Raw genomic sequence first — 25,906 nt, 5'->3', positions numbered from 1 at the left:
GTTGGATCTGTAGTGCCTCAAAAAGTACATGGCACAGTGTAGGCACATCATAAGTATTTGTTGAATGAATAAATGAGGAACAACTTTTATTTTTCCCACCTGACTGGTGATTGGTTATTGGGAGTTGATGAACATGACCATTGACCAACCAGTGGGCTGTGTGATGGTGAAGGGGACAGTTCACATTAAATGCTTATGGATGGATACGGGCCCAACTATGGTCCACTGGCACTTGAGGAAATACAGAAGTACAGAGGGCAATAGAAATGAGCTTTTATTTGTAAAAAGTTACAAAATGATATTGTACAAAAATAAAGTCTGTAGAGAACTTTGGTTGTATAACACAAACGACTGAGACAGATCAGAGAAGTTAGAACTTCCAAAGAAGTGCACTTCTTACTGTATCAGATGATGATCACAATGATAAAGAAAAATCACAAACTTTACCCTTTTGTGTATTTGGTGGAGCAATTTGCCTCCATAAGAACCTACTCGTGGTATGCAGGTAATGCTGGAACATGTGGCCCGCACCCACTGAGCCCTGCAGCTCCTTGGGGCAGGGATTCTCCATGGGAAGCTGGGAACTGAGGTTGAACCTGGGGACATCAGCCATGCATCTGCCAGGATTCTCTGAACTGAACAGACAATCCTGGGGCTACATCCAATTTGTGCCAGACAGCTGGTGATGGCACAGTTTTGAGCAGGAGAGGATGAAAGAGAAAGCTTTTTCCTCTGTTTCCCAGTCATACAAGAGGAGTGGACAGGACAGAGAGGAATGGAATCATGCAGAACTTGGGTCTTTGGGGACAGAGCAAGGGATGTCTGGTAACTGCCACTTCTTGGTTTCTTTGCAAAATTAACATGATTATTTGAGGGAGGCCAGTGGGTCATTTAATTATTAAATCTTTCCTACTTTTGTGGCTAATAGCCACTAAGGTAGTGATAGATTATCTCCTGGATAAAAATCCCTTTTATGAAATGTGTAAAAGCTCTATTGTAGGGCCCAGGGCAGCACCCATATGTCAGCTGCCAGACAAATCCACAATGGGAGCACATGGGAGGTGACTGCTCCCTTCCATGTCCTCCCCTCCGAATTCTGAGTGTAAGGCCTTGTGTGTGTGCTGTGGCCCAGCCAGACACCTCTTCCTGTCCATCCTCCCCAGCTACCTTCTCCCCAGGAGCCATCAGGTGGTCAGGAACTGCAAGCTACCAGGCTTGCTGAGGACCAGGTAGACCTCCTATCCTGGCAAGACCATGGGTGTGCTCCTGCATGCATGCCCTCAGGAAGGTGGCAGGTGAGGAAGGAGGAAGAGACGCCACAGGGCAGCGCAAAACCCTGGCTACACGGCAGAGTCCTTCACTTTACCTGTAGGTTGACATTAAGTCTAGGACTACCTACCAAAAGAAATTCATCCTTTTATATACGTGGTTACACATATTATAGATACACATGGAGGAGGAGAAGAGCTTAAATACAACAGAAAGTGGAGCGTGTGGCATATCTGCTCAGTGATGGAGCCACAAAGAAACGAAGCCAAGTGCCAAGTGCCAATGGTTTCTGCACACTGCTCCTGGCAAGGGAGCCGTCGAAACGCTCCTTCTGAGGCAAATAAAAATGGGGAAATGCTGAAATCTGGGGAAGTTCATAAGGGATTTTCTTAAAAAAGGTAAAGTAAGTGATTTTTGTCTAGCGAAAACCTTTTTAATACTTTGAAAAGCATGGACCCTTGTTTCCAATTAAAATTCCCTTTTGTCACCTTTCTTTGCATTTTGCGAACACATATACTTTGGCACCTTTGAAAAGAAACTTTAATAAATAAGGGAAAAAAGAGAATTCATTAGTGAATGGTAATAAATAACAATAACTTAAATCTCAATAAATATCTTCTCTATATTTCTGTATCTGAAACAGATGCATTGCATCGAGTAGTTTCTCTGGCCACTGGTGACCACGCATAAACGGAGCTGGGTATGTAACATCCGTCTCTCTGTAAACCGAGAGGCCCAGGCTTTTGTCCCTGGCCAGGGCAGCTGGGGCCTTCTCCACTTGCTCTCCTACAAGAATGCTGCCGAAAACCACAACTCGCTTCCTGTTTCCGAGGACATAAAGGAAATACCTCCAGGTTTGTTTTGAATCGTGAGGACACAGCCTTTGGGGTTTCTAGCCAACTTCTTCCCACCCCACACACCACGTTCAAAATCAATCACCAACTCTTGCCCCAAAATGCTGGCTGTAGCAAACCTCAGCTCTCAAATTCAAAGGTTATTATCTTTTGTGTCTCTGCTTCCCCCGCCCCCCTTCCTTTCCAGGGTATGAATCCATTGAGTGACAGAAAAATAAACCTTCTTACTTTCAGCAGTAAAATCCTAGCGACACAAGTGACATCGGGATTATCACATCTCCTGGTGTCTTCAGATACGTGAAAATGCACCACAGGAGATACACTGGTCTGCTTCTTCATGTGCATCCGCGACTATGACCATGGTTGGTGATGGTGGACTGTATCAGATAAACGCTGGCAACAGCCAAGCAGGGACACCAGTCCTGAGCTTCTGGTGACGTCGGCTGCCATCCTGGAGCACCGGGACAGCCGTTCTCTCTGCTATCCAGTTTTCTGCAGCTGGACCTCCCTCTACCAGGCTCCCATGATGGCTGCCTTCTTCCTCCTCTTTCTCCTCCTCTTTCTCTTCCTCCTCCTGCACCTTCTTGGTCCTCATCTTCCGTTCTGGGCAAACATTTCCTGGGAACCTTGGTCCCTTTCTTTGCTCTGTAGCAGGAATGCAATACACAGCAGTCTCTGGAGCCGGAGTCAGATACAACCACACCGTTTAGCGGAATGCTTTCTTAGAATATGGTAAACCAGGTTATCATCTAAAAATGACAGGTCATCATCAAAGGCGATGGGTCTGCAGCACGCCTGCCCTACTTTGTCACTCACTAGCCTTCTATTTCGGGATAAGTTTTTTAGTATTTTGTCATACATCGTCTCAGCTGCATCACAAGAGCCACTGCAGTACCGAAAGATCAGTTCCTCCTTGGTTTCGTAGCCCAAACCCAAGTCAGTGACATTTAAATGTATTGCAGTTAAGACACAACCTCGATTTTTGCCCCTCTGGCCTCTGCGGCCTTTTCCTCTGGCATTTTCTGCGTTGGCAGCTGCTGCCTGGCGATTGCGCTCTCTTCGAGGAAGAACTGCCATTTGTTTATCTGGTGATCTTTTCAGCCTTTTAATGGTGGCTTGAATAAAATCCATGACATCATCAAACTGATCAGGGTACTCCTCTGGCATAGTTGCTGTTCAACAAGAAAAGAGAAGTATCACATGAGACAAAAATGATCACTTCAGCAGTCTCCTAGATCAAAGTGCCCCCTAAGTTAGCCAGAATCTGACCCACAGCAAAATGGTCAGCCATATGTTAAAGGATAAGTGCTCACTGTAACCCCCTAAGAACAGGGGCTAAAAAGCACCCTCCTACACTTCCCAGAAGAAAGAGTTACTTAAAAGAGGAGACTAACATGAGGAAGGCCAGGTGACACACTTCCTTGCAGAAGGCAAATCTTTATAAGTATAGTTTTCACTTGAATGACATCTGCCAGTTTTAGCAAGTCAACAGAGTGGTGGCTGTGAACAGGCTGACCATCTAAGACTGTTTTTCTTGCTCACTGAAATGCAGATTCCTGGCCCCACCCTCAGAGACCTTGAGTTTTCTGGTCTAGGAGGGACCAAGAGGCCTGGCATTTTTAACAAGCTCCTGAGGAATCTTTTGTGCATGATCCATGAGCCAAACTTTGAGAAACATCTTCCATATCTGCTACTTTCTCTGGAATACTAAATGCTTGCCCTGAAATTTACCCTGCGTCTGCCTGGCTGAGTGGAACACCAACTATTTGGACAGGACACTCAAAGAGTTACAAACTCAATTCTATTTTAAAAGTTCTTTAAAAAACATAAAAGAATGGAAAAAAAAAAAAACAACACATCTATTTCACTTTTTAACTAGCTTGCCACTTCCTTTGAATGGAATGACTTCAACAAAAAAGGACAGTAATTGAAATGTATCACTGGGAGCAATTGAAATGTATCACTGGGGGCAAGTGAAATGAAAGACTATTTGAGACTATTTGAGCCCTGATCCCTGGGGGTCACTGCTGCAGGCTGTCACAGGACTCCCTCCCATTGTCTCTCTGCAAATGAGACAAGAGCTATGTGCTTTAGGGAGACCTCATGAAGGAAAGATGAGAGGAACTAGGATGTGTGAGTCCTGGGGTACATGCAATGGGCAACCTCTCAATGCTTTCTAAGTATTTGCATTTGTTTTGCAGGTGAGTAAGAGAAAAGTAACTATTGGAACAATTCAATACAGTTCTAAAAGGAAAGCTGATCTAACTCCTTTTTAGTAGGGACCAAGCCTTTCATGCTTGCCTCACCCATTTTCAGGCAATTTAGTGGGTTTAGGGTTACATATGTCTTAGAAAAATGTACTTCAAAAGAATTGCTAGCAGGATTTGACTATGTTAAAGCATAGAAAGGTTACATTGTGTCTATCCAACCTCAAAGTATTGCATCATAAATCTATTCAATTGTTAAAACATAGCAAGTGTCCTACTATGTAAAAAGATTGGGGATTGAAATTCAAGAGTGCATTGTTGCTGGTTATCTGAACTTTATTGTTGGATGATTCAGCTGCACAGAAGGGACAAAACTAGTGTCCTGAAGCCCTACCATCTGCTGTCCAGAAAACTCCAACTACCCTGATCTGTCTCCCGCACCCACCTTCACCCCTCTTCAATCTATTTTCCACCCAGAGGGATACTGTTAAATGTGAGCTCAGATTATATCCCCCCTCTACTCAGAACCTCCAAGGCTCCTTACCTCCCCAAGATATAAGCTATACAGGCTAACAGGCCCATGTGGTCTGGTCCTCCCTCTGCCCCATCCTTTGCTATCTCTGACCCCATCAACTTCTCTTCTTACTCCCTTCCCCCCAGCTACCCTGGCTTCCTTACTGCCCCCCCAACATAGGGCCTTTCAGCCTTGGCACCACTGATATTTGGGGCTGGGTCATTCTTTGTCATGGGAGGCCGTCCTGGGCACATGAGGATGTTAAGTTGCAACTCTGCTATCTATCCAGATGCCAACAGCAATCTCTGACCCCAGTCGTGACAAACAGAGGTGTCTCTAGACTTGACCAAATATCTTTGAGGGGCTAAATTATCCAGGTTGAGAAGCACAACTTACACAGCCAGGGACTCAGGAATTTGTGTTGGCTGCCTCCTCTCTGAAAGGCTATTCCTCAGAAAACCATGGGCCACTCCCATGCCTCCTTCAAGTCTGTGCTCAAATGTCATGGTTATCTAATCCCACCCTGACCTCCTTGTTTAAAATCCAATCCCTCTCCAACCCCTGACCCTTCTGCCCTGCTCCCCCTCCTCCAGCACATTGCTCCCTACATCCTCACACTGTCTCACTGAAGTCTTCTGTTCCTTATTTACTGTCTGTCTTCTCTGACTCAGTGACAATTTAAGAGGCAGGAACTGTGTCTGGCTTGTTCACTGATGGATCATAAACAAGTGCTTAGAATCAGGTCTGGTCCCTGGAAGCTCTGATCACTGTTGAATGAATCAGGTCACTTTCAGAGGGGGAAGAAGGAGTTGTGAATTTTTCAAGGAGAACTGCGTCTTTGTGAAATGGCAGGTTCCAAAATAAACAGCCCAGATCCCAGGGAACTCTGGGGTGCCCGGAACAGCATAGTCATTTCCGGCCTGAGTGGCAAGACTCCTTCTCCACCTTCACCTTCCTACTGCTTCCTGTGCTGCCCACCTCAGGCCAGTGTCTACCTCAGCCGGGGTCTTCTGAAGGGGGCTGGAGGTGGAAGAGCAACGCCTAACTCTCATTTCCTTTGGACTCTTTCTCACTGTAGTTCCTTCAGGAACTTTTCTTAAAATAGTAACAGCAAAACTTGAAATCACTCTGATTCAAGGAAACAAATGGCTTAGTTTTTTTTTTTTTTAAATGAGCTGCTGGTGCTATTTGTGATTTCCTTCACCAGTAAGTTATTAAAGAGGAAAACATATGTGTGTCTGTATTTATTTGTAAAAATAAGTATTTTCCTGTATTTTGTAAAAGAAATGCATATATAGAAATCCTAACTTCTAAAATGGATATAGTAGAGTGATAAATAAACATACAAAGGAGTCTTTACATTAAAAAAAAAAAATAAAAGACTGTTTTACTCATACCATGGGGTCCCTGGTTCTATTTAAGAATTTCAGAATAGATCATTAATTTAGGAACCTGGAAACATGGAAAGTTAAGATCGATTAGCAATCAACTAAAAAAATAACCAGAAATGAGGATTAAACATTATTAAAATTTTAAGATAAACTAATTGCAAAATATTTGAGTTATGAAAGTTCAAATTCTCTGGTGTAGGAACTCATGAGTTTATTATACAATATGTTTAAACCAGCATTTAGTGTTCTAATTTAGCCCTAGATTCCTTCAGGTTTCTTGAAAAACATTTCCTCCTTTTTAAAAAACATTGTGACTGCCTGGGTTTGTCATAGGCTTTATTTAGCAGATAAAATATGGACTGTTCAGTTAGTTTGAATTTCAGATAAACAATGAATACAATTTTGATACACTTAGTCCCAAATATTGCATGGACAAATATTGCAATACTTGGGACATATTTCTCCATTATGAGAAAGTTTAGTGCTTTTTTTTCTTATTTTAAATTTTACTTGGCCTTTTCATGGTGATCCGTGTGGAACGTGAATGTACAAACCACTTAGAATTTTGGGTGTTATGGCAAAACAGAGAAATTAACACTGACTTAAAAGGGCACCTGGCAATGGTCAGCATGTAAAATTTGTCCAAAGCCATACCACGTACAGCACCAAGGGTGAACCCAATGGAAGCCACACACTTTGGGTGATTATGCTAGTCAATGTAGGTTTATTTGCGAGGCAAATCACCACTCAGGGTGTATTGACAATGGAGGATGCTATGCAGGAGAAGGCAGGTGGTAGAGAAATCTCTGTAACTTCTTCTCAGTTTTGCTATAAACCTAAAACTGTTAAAAAAAAAAGGGGGGGGGGGCTTCCTGGCACCTGTGTTAAACTAAGAGAGTACTCACACTGAGAATGCTTTTCTTTGATGAGAACTCTCTCTCCTACCTTGCTACTAAAGCAAAAATATTATTTAAGTCCCAAGCTGAGGTTGTAAGTGACTCTTATGGAGCTACAGGTTTTTCCTTCATATTCCTAAAAGATAGACCAAGCAACAAATATTTATATGGAAGATTTTACAGATGTGAATTCTGGGCAGATGAGTTAATCAGAAATGAGACAAAACATGGTATTTTCAAATCACAAACCAAGTAAATTTCCAATACCAGGCTTTTTGATATCATTTAATTCATTCATAAAGATGGCCAAGATTTATCAATACTAGTTGTGGGGTCAAGAGGGGGCACATTAGGAGCCTCTGTAGAGGGTGCTGAGCAAACCTTACTAAACCTATTCTTAAGAATTCCACCAGGTGTGGTGGCATATGTCTGTAATCCCAGTTACTTGGGAGGCAGATGTAGGAGGATTGTGGTCTGAGGCTAGCCCAGACAAAATTAGCCAGAGATTCTATCTATAAAACAAACTGAAAACAAAAGGACTGGAGGGGTGGATCAAGTGGTAGATAGTTGCCTAGTAAACTTAAGGCCCTGAGTTGAATCCTCAGTACTTCAAAAAAAAAAAAAAAAAAAATTCTGCAAGAAGCTCTAGCCCAGTCCAGGCAAGAAACCCAGAAACCCAGTTACTTCAATCTTCCAGGAATTCCCTGAGCTGAGGGGAAACAAAAGAGGCCTGGGTTTAGATTAGTCCCCTAAACTACAAACTAATGTCATAGCACTTTCTTATTCATCCTAAAAGGTGCTCAGTAGAATGTGAGAATCACAAACAGCCCTCACTAGTACTAACTTAGTAAAATACTTGCAAACCACAAAAAACAACATTGAACAAAAAGCAGGTAGGTCCAACACCTCTCATTTCCCTGATACACTTAGGGGATATATTTTCGAAAAAGATGTCTATTTGCAAGCTAAAGTTTTTGACAAACCAAAATGCCCAAATGCACTTAAGTCATCCTTCAGCGTGTAACCAAATATTTTGGCATTATTCTATTTAAAATATTTTAGCTTTGATGTGTCCTTTGCATAAACAGTGTAATTTAAACAAATGAAACCTTGTACTGGACACAACGCTGGGAACAAATGGTTCACTGCAAAGGCTTTGCCTCCCTTGATTATGGGGGAAAAACAGTAATGTCACCTTAGGAACAAAGGACTGGGATAGTGACTATTTTGTAAGGTTAATTGAATTTTTATAGGAACAATGGCTCTGAATACTCCTTGTACTAAAAATTACATAATTCAAAGTACATCTTGGTTAAGCTGGTATTGGTGCACAAAGTATTCTCCTACAATGTCAGATTTCTTTTAAAAACAGAACAGGTTAACTACATGTTAGTCAGAAGGTCACTGTTACACGTGTAGCTAAGTTGTCCTCCTTAGCCTGGTGGGGCTGGCATCTCAGCTGGGTTCAGTCTGGACTCTGAGAATGGAGGTTCTGTGAGGTTCTGAGGGTCTCAGGAAGAAGGGGGCCTCACCCTAGTACCCACAGTGCTCTCTCAGAGAGGGGAGGTTTGTCGAGCTGGGCTTGAGATCTGCGGAGTTGGTTTTTGGCAGACACACAGCCCTAGAGAGGCGATCCAAGTGTCTCTTCCTCTGGCAGGACCCGCCTCTCCACTGCACTGAAAAGTGCTCAGCTTGTGTCCTGGAAGGACTGAGGCTAATGTGCTGAGGCTCTTGGGGTGTGAGGTATCCTGGAAATCACAGTATGTCCACCCTCACGGGGGCAGTGCCCAGTTCTGGGATGAGGTGAGATTTGGGGATCAAGGCTACAGAATGTTGCACCGGGGGCTGCTGAAGTGCTGGGTGGTTGTCTTGAAAGGCTGTTTGTGCACAGCAGAAAGGAGGAAAATGGAACTCCCCTGGGAGGGGGAGATACTCATCTGAAGTTCTTTGCCTATCAAGCTACAAATTACTGTGTAGACCAAGTACTTGAAAAACACAAGAGTCTCTCTCTCTCTCCTTCCCCCCCCTCTCTCTCTCTATGTATATATAGTCATATAAATATAAATATATACACATAGAGAGAGACACACATACTTATACATACACATTTTTATGAAAAGAGCAGCCTAATGTCGTTATAACTTTTCAAGAATGACAAATGTCATTTTGGGGGTATAAATAATTTTTACCTTCCAATAATATACAAACACAATTTTCTTTCATTAATATTGAACTATCCTTATAAGAACTATTATTACCTTTAAGATTCCTCACATGGTAAAATTCCATCAGGCTAGATCTTAACTAAAAGCTCCCTTGTCAGTACAAAGGTGGAGTGGATGCTTATCTTCATGCGGAGTTAAGTTTAAACCTGACAATACCTCTGTGAGGGTCAAGTAGCAGTGAACATAATCTTCCCATGGGTGGGGATGCTGAGGTTCAGAGAAGACAAAAACTGGCTCAAAGGCCACACGGCTTGTCCATATGGACGCAACTGGTTTGGTTACAAAGCTCAAGTTAGTTCTGGTGCTGCCTGATACCTTTGCAGAAAACAGTGCCATGCAGCTTTTCAAGTCTTATGGCAAGGAGTAATTTATACAGAACCAGGGGAATGATATGCTGGCTTCACTTCAACCATTATTTACCAAACACAGAACAGGAAGTGAGAAGTTTGCTTTCTGTTGAAAAGTTCAGTATGAACTTGGGAATAAGCAGATCCCAGAGTTGGCCTCCACGGGCCATAGAAAACAGCCAACGGGCTCCTAGGAGGGAGAAGCCAGGCCATTCAGGGGCAGCTCTCTGGTCCTGGTTCTTGCATATCACCATGTCACTCTAAGGCAGGTCTGGCAATTTCCCAGTCCCAACCGGAACACCAGCAGCCAGCAGCAGCGGCAGATTCAGACAGAGAGGCCCCGTCTCCGGAAGCTAGTCATACTCTGTCTGGCACTGAATGAGGAGGCTCTCACTACAGAGCTGGAGAGGATGGAACCTGGGATTCCAGGCTAGGTCAATCCCTGAGCAGTCGCATGACCTTGGACTAGTCATGTAACCCTTCTGAGGTCAATCCATGCCCTCTGGGGCCCTCCCAAGCTCTAAAGCCCTGAAGTGTGGACAGTCCACATTTGGCTGGCAAGTGTTGGCAGACATTAGTTTCCAGCTACCTATAACAGGGAGCAGCGTCCGGCTCAGCCACCATAAGCAGGGGCCTCGTGAAGGGCCACAGAAGGTAGGGTCTAGCAGTCAGTGGGATTTGGGGATCTAGCAGTACTCAGCTTCTTCAGTTAACCTCTTGGCTCAGCGTGTCTGCTGTGTTTGAAATGATCATTGCCAATCCTCTCTCAAATCAAGTTGCTTTCCGCGCCCTATTTAAGAAAGGCAAAAAGATGGGAGAGAGGACTGTCTGCATTTGCGCTTGAAAACACCTAGATTGCAGTGTGGGCATTCTCAAACCTCAGTTTGCCTCTGCCAAAGTAGTGCTGGACCCATAGCTGGCGGAAACCTGGTGTGGTGAGAGGACATCTTTCAGTCTTCATTACCCAAAAGCCAGACACCAAACTTGCCACTTTCTTAAAAATCTCAATTTTATTCTCTTTTGTTTTTTCATTTCCAAGTAAGTCTAGGTCATACCCAGTTCATGACCCCAAGGCTAGACTCATCTGTGGCAACTGCCACCAAATGGATTGTGGGAGCCCCATAGCTTGTCCTGAAGGTGATCTATGGGCTGTTGACCCTTGTTACTTGACTTCCAGGGATCTTTGAAACATGCAGTAACTGTTGATGAGAATGCTCCAATTCTCTGAAAAGTTCTGTGAAGTCTTATCATCTACTGCTGTTTAAAAGTGATGATTTTATCACTTATTTGAGCTAGTGTTTTTTTTAAAAGCCCATAGGTCATTAAGCACTGAATGCTGCTGCATCTCCCATTATGTAAGGACCATCCTTGCTTTCCTATTTTGGACACAGAATTTGTCTAGTGTTACATAGACTGTCCTGGTCAGAGGCTACTCTTGGGTTAACTCCAAGAGGGGTCCACAGCTTCTATTCTCCTAAAACAATCAGCAGCGAGGCAATTTACAAAGTCACCAGGACCCTTTCCAGAGCTACCAGTGCATTCTCCTCATGACCAGTGGTTTGTTGACAGTAAGGCATGACATAGGTTTATTTGAAAAGTCTTTGTGCTATAAAAACACCAGTAATTTTGTTGTTTTTAAAAAAAAAAAACAAAAACATTTCTGGATTCTCTCAAGGCAGAAGAAAAAGACCAACCAGAATGCAAACCACTTCAGAATATAGAAAAAGCAGCCTAGGGTATACTTTTAAAAGCCACTTTGCCCACTAAAATGCCATTTACTTACTATCTCCACCCACTTTGACCAACATGGCACACACTTACTAGTTATACTGTATTTTGAACTGTTAGCCTACAACCCAACTAAAGAAATTTACAATAAGTGTACTGGAAATTACTTCATGAATACAAATAGTCAAAACCCCACTTAGGAAATAGTATATTCATTTCATGATTCCTATTCCAATTACTGTGATTTCTATGTACGTGGTCCATACTTGTATTATAGTTATGCTAATGACTTACAGTAATACATCATGTCCCCCTGAAGGGAAATTGCCCCTTCTCCTGCTTTTAAATCAGAAAACACCCAACAGGGCATCCATTTGTTAGCTAATCCATGAACACCTGGTGTGAGATAAAAGCACTCCACAGCTAGCAATAAACACCCCTTACTAACGAGCACACACCATGGGCTCTACTACTGCCTGTATTTAAAAAATATAATAAAAAAACTTAACAGGGAAGGGCGAGAAATTACCCAGTAAAATTAAGTGCACAAAAAGCAACTAGGGAAAATAACCCCTTGTGATGTTATCAGAGGCAGGTGGTAGTGGGGGTGAGGGACTCCAAAGGAACCTGGTGAAAAGTCTGCTTTCTTCTTCCTGAAAAGCACTGCCCCCAGCCTGAAAGCCACCTGGGATCTCACAGGGATTCTGAACTCAACTTGCCTGGTGCTTCCCAAGGGACCATCTGAGCAGCGAATGAAAGGCACACTTGGACAAAAATAAGAAGGGACTAAGAGACGATGACAGGAAAATAAAAAGGGTGAAAAAATGCTCTTTATCATCTGAACTTGTCTGATAGATTCCTGTGGTTAGACTTTCTACACCCATGAATGAACTTCCTGGAGTCTCAAAGATTTTTCTGGTAACCAGGCACAGGTATCATTTTGAGATACTTGCATCTGCAAAACGCCAATGTCTGGTTTTTCTCTTTGCTGTTATTTGGATGCCATCAGAAGAGTCAATCTGGGTGTCCTGGGCCGGCAGGAAGTGATCTTGTGGCCTGGTGGCACGCATTAGTGCTGGACTCAGGCTGCCTTGGCCTAGATCCTGCTTAAGTTGCTTCCCCCTGGAAGCCTCACTTTCACCTTAAAATAGCAATAGTCACACCTGCACCATCAGGTCAAGATTAACATAAGAAAAGATTTGAGCTCAGTGCCTGGCTCCCAGAACGCATATAACAAATGGGGCCCCAACCAAGTTAATGTGTTATCACCAACACAAAGATCAACATTACAGTCACTAGACAAAAGCAAGGTTACACCAAAGGGAATCCAGACCAAGGTCCCTGTTCAGTTTAGCATATTCTACAGAGGAAAGACATCTGTCCAGGCCCTGGAGACCCCTGGCATGGCAGTCTGTGGACAGAAGGAGCAGTCAGTCTTAGGAGTCTGCACCTCTCTGTGTGCCTAGAAATGATGACAGTGAACTACACAAGCAGCGAGACGTTCAACGGCTTTCTATGAATGAGATTTTTCTGTCTTCAAACTGAGGCATGCGTCCCTCTGGGATGCATGAAGGTTTTTTGGAGGTCCCATGGTAGTTTTAAGGGAGATGTGTCTATTTCTTCAACTTCTACATGTGCTGTATCCTACAACCAGGCCTGTGAATGCTCCTGCTGCTGGTTTTCCTTCTCTACCTCCTCCTTTACAGTCCTCCTTGTTCCTTCCTGCCAGAGATACGCTTTCTCACACATCTCTCCTGTTTTACTTTGGAGCCCTGTCATGGGGACAAACATCCTCAAGTGCCATGTGGAAATATTTTGGCACAGGCTCCTTGGGACCATATGACATCAGGTGCTCCTGGCACAGACACAGGTGTACCATGAACATAGTATTTCAAGGAAGTTTATCTGAATCTAGTCATGTAGAAATAACCAGACAAACCCAGCTTAAAGGGCAGTCTGGGAAAGAGTAGGCAAGAAGAGCCCAGACTTTTCAAAAAATGTTGATGTCATTGGGAAAAAAAAAAAAGACTAGAGAACAATTGTAGATTAAAGAAGAATAAAGAGCTAGACAATCAAATACAATTTGTCATTCTGGATTTGAAAATATTTTAGAGGGTATTATTGCCACAATTGGGGAAATTTGAATATGAACTATCTGTTGGATAACGGTATTATATCAATGTTAAATTTCCTGAGGTTGATAACTAAATCATGTTTATGCAAGACATTCTTCTTGTTCTTAGAAGAAATATGCTGAAGTATTTAACATTATGGGACTGGAGGTGTGGCTCAAGCTGTAGAGCACCTGCTTTGTATGCATGAAGCCCTAAGTTCAAACCCCAGACACACCGAAAAAAAAAAGTTAAAGTATTTAATGTTATGATGTTTGCAATGAATTCTGAAGTGGTTCAGGAAAAAGTAAGGCAAACTGCTACAAAGATGTCAGTCTAAATGCCATCTTAGTGTTTGATATACCCTGGCTGAGGCAGAGGCCATATGAATAAACCAAGAAGTACCGAAGCCATGGCTCCACACTTCATCCTGACCAGGCTTAGAATTAGAATCCAGAAATGAGACTGCTGTCATGGGGTGTATAGTGACATGTATATTTGAATTGAAAATGAAGTCAGACCTTTTCCGATCAAAAAGTCAATTTTATTTGGATTCCTTAGTTTAAGAGTTTGCCATGAACCAATGAAGTAAAATTGGCAGAATTTTGCCAAAAATATATTTCAGTATATTTCCCCAAATGAGGTAGAAATGATGCACAACTACTTAGAAAAAGGTTAGATGTCAACTTAAAAGTGTGCAACAGTGTTCAGTATTTTTGGTGGTAGGTTGGCAGGCAAAAGACCATGGACTCTTAAAAGCCATACCTTTCCTCCTCAGTTACCTTGTTAAAGCCACACAAGGTGGGCTTTGACTCTACTGAGCTAGCCACAGAAGCTGGTTTCTAGCAGTGACCCTATTCTGCTTATGAAGCCAACTCTGTGACCACAGAGGCAGTTGCTCTGGCACTTATGTGGCCATGCTTGGTCTCCATGTGAATGTTCCCTGCCACTTGGCAGAATGGGAGTGATCTGAGAACAAGTATTTCCTCTAAGGCCCCCCAAAGGCTGTCTGCCTGTCACTGACAGTTAGGGAGCCTTCTATAACTGTGAAAATTACCAGTATTGTGGGAATCCAAGTTTCTCCCCTTAGAGCCTCCAGATCTGGGCTAGGTCTACTCTGGCTCAAACAGAAATAAAAAAAGAGACCTAAATAAAGGAAAGTTAATACTCTCACTTATCCTTTCTATTAGCTTGTTGTTTGCTTTTCCTAGAAATCTGTGTGTTAGGGTTCCTAAATGTTTTTTCAGCAAGCTAAATGTTTTCTCAGTGTACTCATCTGGGAGCATGTTCTGTGTTAAGCCAAAAGGACTGGGTTGGGGACTAGATGTCTGAAGTTTGAATTCTGGTTTCATCACTTACTGGGTCTGTGAGCTCGCACAACTCCAGATCTCCTTGCTTCACTTGGAAAATGGACATAATCTTGTCCAGCAGAGCTCCAACTTACTTGATTTTAGGATGAGATATAAACTTATTTGTTCAAAACTGGGTTAACCACATGAATAGTTAAGAGGTGCTTGGACACCAACTTCAATTTTCAGTTTTTATTTTGAGCTGTTCACTTACTTGAGGGTTAATAGGTTGATTCAATTGTGCCTAGGCCTAGAAATTTTTTAAAAAATAAAGGCACAATATGGCAAAATGAAAAATATGCCTATGCCATAAAACCCATTCGTGAACAACCTGCAAGACAGTTTTGAAGCAAGATCTTCCTTGCTGCCTCTGGCTGCTCCACTGCTCCAGAAAACAGCAAAGCCCTTCTTTTCCTGGATCTTACAGCCTTGCATAATCACCTATATAATCCTACTGTAATGTTCCCCTTTCCTTTTCCTTCTCAATACCCACCTTCCAAGTACCAGTTCAAATCCTCCTTTCCTGAATTCTTCCCTGCTCTGATCTTCAAATCCCAGTGACTGAATTGGTAGGAATTCTCTGTATAAATCCCTCACAACAGCCATCCCTACCTATACGATTGACAGTTTGCCATCCAACAATCCACCTGCGGTAGTTTACAGCTAGATCACAAGCTCCTTAAAGTTCTCAGTTTTGCCTTTTGAATGCTGTACAGCACCTAGCACCGAAGTGTATTTAACACTTCTTCTTGACTGAGCTCGAGTGAGTAATTGTAGAATAAGAATTTCATCACTGTAGAATAAGTGCTAAAGAAAAGAGATCAAAGAGACATGAGAGTGCCAGACAGCTTTCATTTTTGAATTAGATACATGCCACCCTTTTAAGTGTGATGTCTTCAGATTGGTCAATTCACAGTGAGCCTCAACTGCATGGACAGACTGGGGTCAAGTAAAGGATCTGTGTTTCCTAAAAGAGATGAGCACTTTCTTAATGCCAAGAGACTCTTTCCAGGTGGCAGAGCCCCTTTTCAGTTTGCGTGGTGTTTTATAGTATTTGCTCCTCCACACAGTCTGAGGCAACTGGATAGTGCTTATTTAGTTAGAATTCGTGTCTTATAATTTGATTTGAAAGTGTAACATGTACTCAGCACTAGAAGCTTCCTCAGCTGTACAGTGGTGGGCTGAACGTTACTACAGTTTAATAAAAAAGTTATTTTTTTGGTTTTTGCTGGGTAGGTTTATGGAGCATTTTAAATTAAATGTTCAAATGGAATCAATAAAAACAGAATGCTCTCTGTCAGTAGGGGTGGCCTCAAACTCACCCACCCTTATCACATACACAAGAGAGTATACCCTGCCAGGGACCCTTTTGCACCAGGCAGGAAGGTGGTCTCCTTCACGTGACCATGGCAGTCTGGTGGGAAAAATCCCATAGAAGTATGTGGGGCTCAGCAATTAAATTGGGGAAGGGACAGATTTGTGAAACCTGGGAAGGGCCAGAGGCGGCTGACCCAGGGGCAGAATCCCAGGCAAGGCTGGCCTCCCTATGTGCTGACCAACTGACCATGGGACCCAAAATAGCCTTCCTCCAAAGGCCTGCATTTCTCTCACTGTCTGTACTATGTCATGCTGCTTGAAATTCTGCCATTTAGAGTGGTGTCCTGGCAGAAGCTATGGCAGATTGGAGTTCATTGGATGCCTGGTAAGGAGCCACTGGAAATAGGAGGATACAAATATCAACTGTAAGCTGTATTTATGGCCTGCAGGCATTCCAAAGCAATATCTCAATTAATGCTCAGGTACATTTAATATTATCCTGTTTTACAGATGAGGACACAGAGATATAAAAGATGTGAAGTCACACCCAGTTAAGTGGCAAGGTTGGGGTACAGACGCTAGTCTGATCTGAGTGCTTTCTTTGACCCCCACCTTTGACTTCTTGCTCCATGCTCTCCTTCTGTAGATTATGGGGCATGGCATGGAGGGAAGAGATTCTTCTGATAATCTGTGAGTTACAGTTCAGTCACACAATGGTTTATTCATACAGGCTTTTATGGACTAGCCTGAACAGTTGATAGCTTGACTTAAAAGATTATTTCTATAGGAAATTTTATGTATGACCAAATTGTTGGGTTACAATCTTATTATAGTACAATTAGGAAATTACTTGTAATTACAATTTAACAATTGTCTGCTCTATTTGGCTTCCAATCACAAAAAGTTAAGCCCAACGTATCATCCCAAGTTTCCTTCATGTTTACTCTTTCACATGTACAGCAGGTGCACATTCACTGGAAAGTATGATACACGAAGACAGGAGCCAGGGCAGTGCCTGGCACAAACAGGCATACATTAACTGTTTGCTGAATGAATATGTGCATTTAGATCACAAAAAATTAAAATCACATGTACTTTACGCTTTTAGTTATAAACTAGACTCAGTGTTGAAATGTGGAATAAGACTGCAATGATCTCAGAAAATCCTTTACAGCAGGTCTTAGTTGTTAGTTGAAGCCATTCCTCCTAGTCTCAGTGGCAGTAGCCCTACCTCCTGCCATCGTGGCCACTGCTACTTTGAACAAGTTGCTTTTACTTTCTTCATCTCAGAACCAGCTTTAAAATGCTATGGCATCTGTGAGTTTCACCTTATAGACTCCTTGAACAGTCTCTAAATCCCCACCTTGGAGAAGACAGTGGCCAAAAGAAAAGTCTTGGATGCCCCCAAAGACAGATCAGAGATGTCTCTCTCTGAGCTTTAGATAAGTTAGAAGTTGCTGCAGGAGGCAGCCATGGGCCATTTACTTCAAAGCCCACCTCCAGGCAAGCAAGTTAGCCAACAATGAATCCTCTTTGCTTAGTTCTTATACATAGGAATAGAATTCTGGACACTTCATTTGCATTAGAACCAGCAGGACACATGCAATCTCCAGGGTGAGTATGGGGAACCAGTACAGTGTCAGCCCCCTTTGAAGAGCACATATAACTGTTTATGTGACAAAAGCTCTTTTGCTTAATCACTAAGCATCTGAAGGGAACTAGAGGGCCAGAATTTATGGTACTTTCTATTTTCAAATGAAATGCAATGACTTAATGTTTTTCTCCATCAGCCTCAGCCAGTTGCACTGTGTACAGTGCAGGATATAAATGTCAGCACAGTGTCAGGTGCGTGTTGACACTGGTTGAGTGTTCAAAGTCTGCACACTGTCATTATTTTGCCTTCCCTGCACTGACAGCTTGCTACCGAATTGAACATACCTGGAAAGAAGTCAATTTGGCTTTGAATGCAGCTCAGTTTCTCTTTGGGAACATTTCTCTGTCGGGTTTCCTCTAGCATCTAGGTCTTCCCATAAGTAAAGCAGAATTGGGTGAGTTCTGCTGGTTTGAATGCAAACAGAATGGTTGGAGTCTTGTCCATTGATGATTTAGCATCAGTTTGGGAAAAGGGAAATAATCCTCCTCCCCCATGTCATGCTCAACCCCTTACCATCACTGGGATTGATGCTGACTTGCTTGCTTTGGGGCTGGTTGTACCTTATAGGAGCCACAGATTTTCTTAGGTTCATGAAGCTATAGTGATTCAACCCTGAGTACACATTAGACCTACCTGGGTAACACCTAAAAGTCCACATCCCCAGGCCACTCTCCAAGCCAATTAAATAGAATTTCCTGGGGTGAGGCCCAGCTTCTGTAGCTTTTAAAATTCCCCCAGGCCATTCCAGTCTCTTCTTAAGAGTCTCTTCCCAAAGGACAGGTATGACAGATATGTTCATAGCCACTGGCATTTTGGAGCAGAGAGGCCTTCCTTTATTGGACAATTGTAAACTGTTCACCAAGTTCTAATGTAAGTTATTTGTTCAAAGTCACAGAGTCACTTTAAAGCAGAGTTAGAACCAGGAGCCAGTATTTAACAAGCCCAGGTAGACCGGGTATGGCAATTAAACCTCCATGAATTCATCAGCTGTGTAATCAGACAATCATTTTTTTCTCCATTGACATCTGAGTTACAGAACTGTTACTGTTGTATTCCTGTCCCTCTGGACTCCCCTGCTGCAAGGATGTGACAATAATGGCAGGGAGGGTATTTTAAATTTAATTTTGATCGGAGAAACATTTATACACAGTAAGTTTGGGTCTGAAATGAAAGCCTTTAAAGATAGGTTTATGAAATTGACTGATAGTACCTCTTGGAACAGGTACTTGAATTTTAAGGGATCTCCTGTGCTTTCTTTCTAACCCTGTCACTCTTGAAATTCTTATAAAAATGCACTTTTTCCTCTTTCTTGCCATTTGTGCAAGAAGATGCTTGTTGTCATTACTGTAATTAGGCACAAAATAAGCATATCACATTTCATGGGTTGCTTCCTAGCCCAAGGCCAGCAAGTTTAGGGGATTCTTAGCACCAGCCTGACTTCTGCTGGGCTGCTTCTACTGTGGTTATGGCCACAGGTTTGTTTCAAGTGCAAAATAGCTGGAGGTAGAACATGGAGGGGGGAGGAGCCAGTGTGGTGCCCTGGCTACGTACAGCTCTCTGTTGCTTTATTTGGGGGTTGTGCCAACTTTTCTACTACCGCCTTTGTCACCTAGATACCTCCTAATAATCTCTATAGCTTGTGATCTCACAGCTTCCCTTCACGCAACAGATAAAACTTCTGAGCAGTGGAGGGTAAGTTACAGCAAATCACAGTTGCCATGCTCCCATCGGTTTGCTTTTTGAACATGTTAATTTCTGAGCCATAAATCACTGCCTTGTTTTCTAATAAGAATAACCCGTTGTTACCTTAAGAGCTAGCATTGTCACACGTGTCTTGGACTTCAGCTTCTTCCCCGTCTCAGCCTGCACTATTTATCCTTAAGTCTTTCTAGAACCGGAACTTTTCTGAACAGATTTGACACTCCCCAGATGCTTGTTCTGGAAATCGAGGCCTCTCTGGATTTTTTTCTGTCTCTGGCTTGGTTTTGTGAAAACCCTGCCATGCAGGCGCAGTTTAGGATGAAAGTGCAAACGTTTTCAGAATTAAGCACGGCCAGGTACAGCAAAGCAGATAAAGGGCTATGGAAGAAAGAAAAAACGGGGGTGCGAATATATGATGCGGGGTGGGAGAAAAGGGGACTTGCGTGTGTTGTAGTGGTGGGAGAATATTTGTTCATCGGAATGCGAAAGGGACAGCACTCCATACCTCTGTGTTGGATCAACCGTCCTTGTCACTTACAGGCAAGGCGTCTGGCGCCCTTGGGCAGCAGTGGGCAGCCACGCACCCCTAGAGGGCTTCAGCGCCCGGCCGCCTTGCGGCGCGCGGGTCCAGAGGCACAAAGCCTTCCCGGGCCGGCCTGGGGTGCGTGCGTGCGGCGGGTGGGGGTGCCGGGGGGTCGCCAGCGGCCCCCCGCGGGGAGGGAACGGTTCTTACAGTCACGGCTCAGCGCGAAGGGCGCGCGGCTGCGGCCGAGGGAGCGGTCTTCGGCGGGCGCCTCGGGAAGCCTCTTACCGGCGGGCAGCGGGAAGGCGGACGCGGTGTGGAGCAGCACCAGGCAGACAGCCACGACATCCCATAACTTCATCTTAGAGTCCCGTCCGGCGGCGGCACCTGTGCGAGCCGGCGGGGGAGAGAACCGTAGAATCCAAATTAGGCTAGGGCGCCAAGGGCCACGGCCTCCCCGCGGGTTCCAGTGCCCTCTCCAAACTAGTCACTGCCCTCCTCCCGCACCGCTGCAGGCCTGCGGTTCCCTGAGCACCCCGCCTTCCTTTCCAGGTCCCTCTCGCTCCCTCTCCCTGGTGCGTCCCAGGTGCAGCTGCACTCCCCGTCCAGGCCGCAGCTGACCTCCTCGGCTGCCGGGTCTCAGGAGTAAGATTTTTGAACAGGGCCGGCAACCTCCACAACACGGCGACACTGGGATTCCTGGCCTGTCCTCTCTCCTGGCGCGTGGCCCTCCCCATTCCCTAGGGAGGGGTGCAATCTGGTAGTCCCCATCCTGAGTCCTCAACCTCAACCAGGGACCTTCCTCCCTCCTGGCAGCTTCCAGAGGCCCCGGCAGCCGGTCCTCGACCCCAGCAAAGCAACTGGCTTTTCCCTTTGGGAATAAAATCAAGCGCACCCCTCGGTCCGGGTTGTGATCCTCCTCCCAACTAGGCGGCAGCAGGAACCACTCGCCCAGCCGCCTACGCTTCAGTCTTCCCATCTTAATAACTATTTTATTGCCAAGAACAAGTTAGTAGGGACTTGGAGACTTTGGGCCTGTGTGGAAATGCCTTGGTTAAGTTAGTTAACTCCCGAAGCATCAACCTCGCTTAAAATACCGGTCCCACCTCTTAAATTTATGAACATTAAATAACGCATGAAAAGCACCAGCGTGGCACAAAGCACTCAATAAATGTTTTACCATTGCCGTCAGGCAGGCATTGCATATGTTTTGAAAATTTTAATCTTCTGTGCTATACCCGAGAACTCTGGATTTTTTGCAGCTTGATGAGATTCTGACCCTAATCCCTTTCCTCGAAAAGAAGTCGCTAGTTCCCTGCGCCTTCTCGCCAGGACCCGGACAACGCGTCGGAGGAGCAGGAGCGCGCCGGCACCAGAAGGCCTAGGTTAGAGTGTGGCGAGGGTGGGAGTCAGCTCTTCTCAGCGAGGGGGTCCTTTGGACTTCTGATCCTCAAACCCGTAGAAAGGAGGACCACGCATTCGTGGGTGGGCAAGAAAAAGACGCAGTAAACTTGGCTAAGCCCCACCCAGGGAGATGGGGAGGGACCGAGGCACCTCTGGGAATGGTGCTACCCTGTCCTTACAAATCTCAGTGTTCTAGTCTCCAGAGTCTACTGACTGGAGACAACTCTCAAACTAGTTGATTCATGCAGCTGATCATTCCCCATTTCTCTCAAACGAACTGTTAGGAAAAACTTGAATTGCTTCCCGCCGAAGGAATAAACAGTTTCCAGGTGAATGCAAAAAACACCTCCGGCACCTTTCCTCTCTGCTAGCTCCCAGGTGCGCCCGCTAACCCCACGCCCTAGTCTCCACCCAGAACACCAGCCCCGACCCCTATGCAGGCCACCCTGGCAAGCGTTTAATTCGGCCGCCACCTCCCACCGCTGCGGAGACGAATGCATTTTCCATCCCTTGGGTTTCTGTTCTCTATGCAGCTGTTGGGCTCGGAGACTGGGTAGGGACTAGAAACTCCAAGCGACCAGCAGCTCCGAGCGCCTCTGGCTGTGCGGGCTGGCTCGCAAACCCGGGAAAAAGCGACGTCTCCGGGTCCCCGCGCGCAGGCCCAGGAAAACTACCAGGCCGTGCAAAATGAGCGCAGAGAGGCGCTTTGGCAACGGGGAGCAGGGGAACGCGAGGCCTCTCGCCCGCAGGGAGCTCTGCCAGCTCCTGGGTGCGTGCGAAATGGCTGGCGGTCCCGACAGGCAGGGAGGCGCGGGGTTAATGCGCCATCCCAAATCGCGGTGCCCGCCAGCAGGAAGCGGCAGGGGCACCAGATTTCCCTTCCGCATTAAGAGGGTTTTCCCTTTTTTCCCGCTTGGCCAACGGAGAGGGCTTTTTAAATTGGACGTGGAGAGCCTCAATTAGAAGTGTGGCGAAGCTGGCAAAAGAGGAAACGCTGAACACTCCCCGCCTCGCCAGAGGAGGCTCCCGTTCCCATCCTAGGCGGGTGCCGCGAGCGCCCCGAAAGCGCTTCCTTCCTCCGCCCGGGCGGGCGGGGCGGGCGCATTCTTCCCTGCGAGTGTTGCAGGGAGCGGCTCCAGCTCCTGTGGCTTTTTAGTTCCCGGTATTTGCTGGGAGGCAGAAGATGGGGCGGGCGTCTGGGGTCACCGTGCACAGAGCGATCTACTGGGACTTTCTTCTCAGAGCCCATCTGGGCCCCACCCCGCCGCTTCCCTGTTTGTCGATCGCTTTTTCCAGATCACATCTGCCGGACGCGTCCTCCCGCAACGCTCGGCCTTTGCTAAGCGTGCGAATAGCCCAACGCGCTGCCATGTGCGGGAACCGAGCTTTCCTCCCCACGTAGGCACAGCCAGGTGACACCGCACTCTCTCTTGCGCCTGGCAGGCTGGTTCTCCTCTGGGTCGGGGACTAACGCACCCTGGCAGGGTAAATGGTGCGCGTCATGGGCGCCGGCACCTGGGGGATCCCCAGGCCTGGGGCGGAAAGGACGCCCAGGAAAGCCGGAGTAGAGTCTGCGAAGCCGCGGCTTGTCAATTCTGAGTTCCCGGCACCAGGGGGCACCAGAAACCGACCGAGTCCCGCGGTGCCCACGCGGCGGGGAAGCTGCGTTGACATTTTAAGTATAAAACCAGAGAACAACCAACCACTCCCTCTCCGATCCTCCCTACATCCGAATTAGCCCGGGAACCTGTGGCTGTCCTCACAGGCATCCCTGCTTTTACAGGCCTTCTACCCCTCCATTCTTTCTCCCTACTTTCTCTCTTCCCACTTCACCTGAGGTGGTTTCTTGGCAACCTGCTTCTAGACACCCTCTTCCTCTCGTCACCGAGACAGCTTCGCAGCGAGTGAGCGCTCCTGCCACCAGTGCCCCCGCACCTTCTTGTGCTGGCAGGCTGGGAGGTTTGTTTGGGCTTTGCCTTCAAGATCCAGGTTTCAGGGAGGTGGGGGGGAAGGAGGCGGTGGGGTGGGGAGAGGGGTTCGCTGTAAACCCGAGGGTTTTCTTTAGGGGTAGACACAGAAATTACTAAGAGGTATTGCTTTGCTTCATTGTGCCTAGTGTCACTGACTGATGGAGACTTAACACTCTTCTTCATCCCCAGTAACTGCCAGGCCAAAGACGAGAGAGAGAGAGAAAGAAAAAAAAAAAAAAAAAGGATGCTTCAGGCAAGCCAGCTGAGAGGGCGATTTGTCTGTCAGAGGACGCAAGGCTGGGTTCCAGACCCCGGAGCACTGGAATCTCCTGAGGGAGTGGGCTAGGGACGCGGTGGGCTTCCTGGACACCCGACACTTGTCACTTGTTGAAAAGGCGACACTTCCCCCATCAAAGAGAAGGCGCAGTGAAACAGTGAGGACTTGGTCAGGGCAAGAAGGAGACCCAACTGATCCCACTTTGAGGGCTTTGCGGGAGGGGTGCGCGCGCGCGGGGGTGTGTGTGGAAATTGCATCTCTTTCTTGAAACACTTAAGTATACATTCAAAATATGGAGGAAGATGTAGCCCAGTGCTCTAACATACCCGCAGCAGGGGCGGGAGAGCTGTGCTTGTCTCCGCCCGTGAACACAAATGTGGTGAGCTCCAGGCTGGACAGTCCTCCCAGTGCGCGCTCAGGGGCTCTGCAGGCGGATTCTGCCACTGGCGCCAGGAGGCTGGGGGGACCCCGTGAAAAATCAGGTCCCTCCTGGATTCGTGGGATCCTTTTCACTGAGTGGGGTTGGGAACCAACCCACGCGGAGTCAGCCCCGAGGTAGTGCAAAGCACTGGTGATGGGGGTGCAACTGGGGGGAGGCACAGAGTACAGGAGAAAGAGGCTCAGCGGAGACTTTGATGGAGCCCTGAGGCCGCATGTGTCCAAGGAGCCTCGGTCCTAACTTCTGTGGGGATGAGGACATTAGGAAAGGCCAAGTAAGGGCTCAGAAAGGGCAGGAATGTAGCTTTGCAAAACCTTGCCTGGAGGAGGTGAGCCCTGCGTTTTTGGGTTCTCAGCACTTTGCAGCACTCTCCCCCCTCCCGACCCTCTCCCCCCCACCCCGCCTGCACTTTCCCTCGGAACAGACCAAAAAATCTCAATAGTAAGTCACACTCTTGACAACGATAATATCTCTGCAGCTGCACGTCAGGAAAAGACACTGTCGGTAGAGGGTTCAAAGGTGACCAAAGTCCTGCACCGTTCTGGGACATGACCAGAAGCGCGTCCTGCCAAGCTGGGGAGGGAAAGTGCCCCTCTCAGGCATCTAGGATCCACGGGCATCAGGGGCCCCACAGAACTTTGCCCGCGTGGAAAGGGCAACCTGTCCCTCCGCAAGGCGAGCCTCTCTCCCGCTCTACTTCTCTCTCCTCCGTCCTCCCTGAGTCTCGGTTCCTTGGAGCCTTTTTGCTTTCCACTCTCAGCGCCCGCTCTGGTCCAGCCGCACCCTTCTTCTGCCTTAGGCGCCCAGCATCCGCCCGCCCCCCGCCCCTGCGACCCCAGCCCGCTCTCTTACTTACCTCGGATCCGGTCTCCGCAGACCCCCGGTTGGACATTAACTCCAGGTGGCCGGAGTCCCAGCCAGGAGACCCATCCGGGCCGAGGGCAGGAGCGCGGAGCCCCGCTCAACAGGTCAGGGGCAAGCGTTTTCAATTCTGGGGTCGTGCGGGGCAGCGAGGGCAAGCAGGAGGCGGCGGCCAAGGTCCCAGCCGCCGCCGCCGCGAGCAGGGCGAGGGCTGCCGACACCTCTCCCGCGGGCCTCCGGCACCCCCAGTAGCCGAAGTCCGAGCAGCCGCCCTTGTCTCGGGTGGGGGGTGACACGGCTGCGCGCGCCGCGCTCTGGGCTGGGGCTGCAAGGGGGCCCGGGCGCCGCGGGCGACTCAGTGGCTGCGGCCACACTCCGCGCCTTCTCGGGGCGCAGTGGCTGCGAGTACGAGACGGGCCTGTCTGATGCTGCCGCGGGAGCTGAGGTCTTGCCTGGAGATCCGAACGAGACACCACGTCAATTCGCGCGGGCTGTCCCTTGAAGACATGAGGGCGCCAGGAGCGCAGGCTGGTCGTGGAGAGCCCGGGCCGGGGGGCCGGGGTGGGGGAGGGGAGGCGCGGGGCCCCGGGTGGGGGGAGGGGTCCGGAGGCTGCGGCTAGCCCTGCGGTGGAGGGGAGCAGAGGAGAGCCGCGAGGAGGCGCCGGAGCTCCCGAGGCGGGGGCGCGGGGTCCGAGTGGGTGACGCGAGGCGCCCCTCGCCGGGGTGCAGGGAGTGCGCTGAGCGCTTGGAGACGCCGCGGGGCTCGCGCCTTGTCCTGGCCGGGTGGGTCCGGAGGAATGTGCGGAGCGCGGCTCGCACCAGTCGAAGGGGGCAATGCGAACTTGGCCTCTGCGCCGCGCGCTCGGAGG

At 47.0% G+C, this 25,906-nt stretch overlaps 1 protein-coding gene across 2 annotated transcripts; it reads right to left on the bottom strand.

Moving 5' to 3' along the window:
• Gdnf (glial cell derived neurotrophic factor) lies at positions 1 to 25,260 on the bottom strand. Of its 2 annotated transcripts, none has more exons than XM_074077577.1 (3): positions 25,033 to 25,260; positions 20,297 to 20,473; positions 1 to 3,295 (listed from the first exon to the last, which is right to left on the bottom strand). In XM_074077577.1, exons 2-3 carry the CDS (start codon positions 20,445 to 20,447, stop codon positions 2,811 to 2,813), a joined length of 636 nt encoding a protein of 211 aa, XP_073933678.1. In that variant the 5' UTR covers positions 20,448 to 20,473; positions 25,033 to 25,260; the 3' UTR covers positions 1 to 2,810. The 2 variants fall into 2 exon arrangements, with proteins under 2 accessions (XP_073933678.1, XP_073933679.1); XM_074077578.1 differs by having other exon boundaries at positions 20,375 to 20,473.
• Positions 25,261 to 25,906: the final 646 nt, after the last annotated feature.

The sequence above is a fragment of the Castor canadensis genome, chromosome 6, assembly GCF_047511655.1.
Source record: "Castor canadensis chromosome 6, mCasCan1.hap1v2, whole genome shotgun sequence".
Taxonomy (NCBI): Eukaryota; Metazoa; Chordata; class Mammalia; order Rodentia; family Castoridae; genus Castor; species Castor canadensis.
Note: the sequence above shows the minus strand (reverse complement) of the source record. Positions and strands in the feature narration are given on the sequence as shown.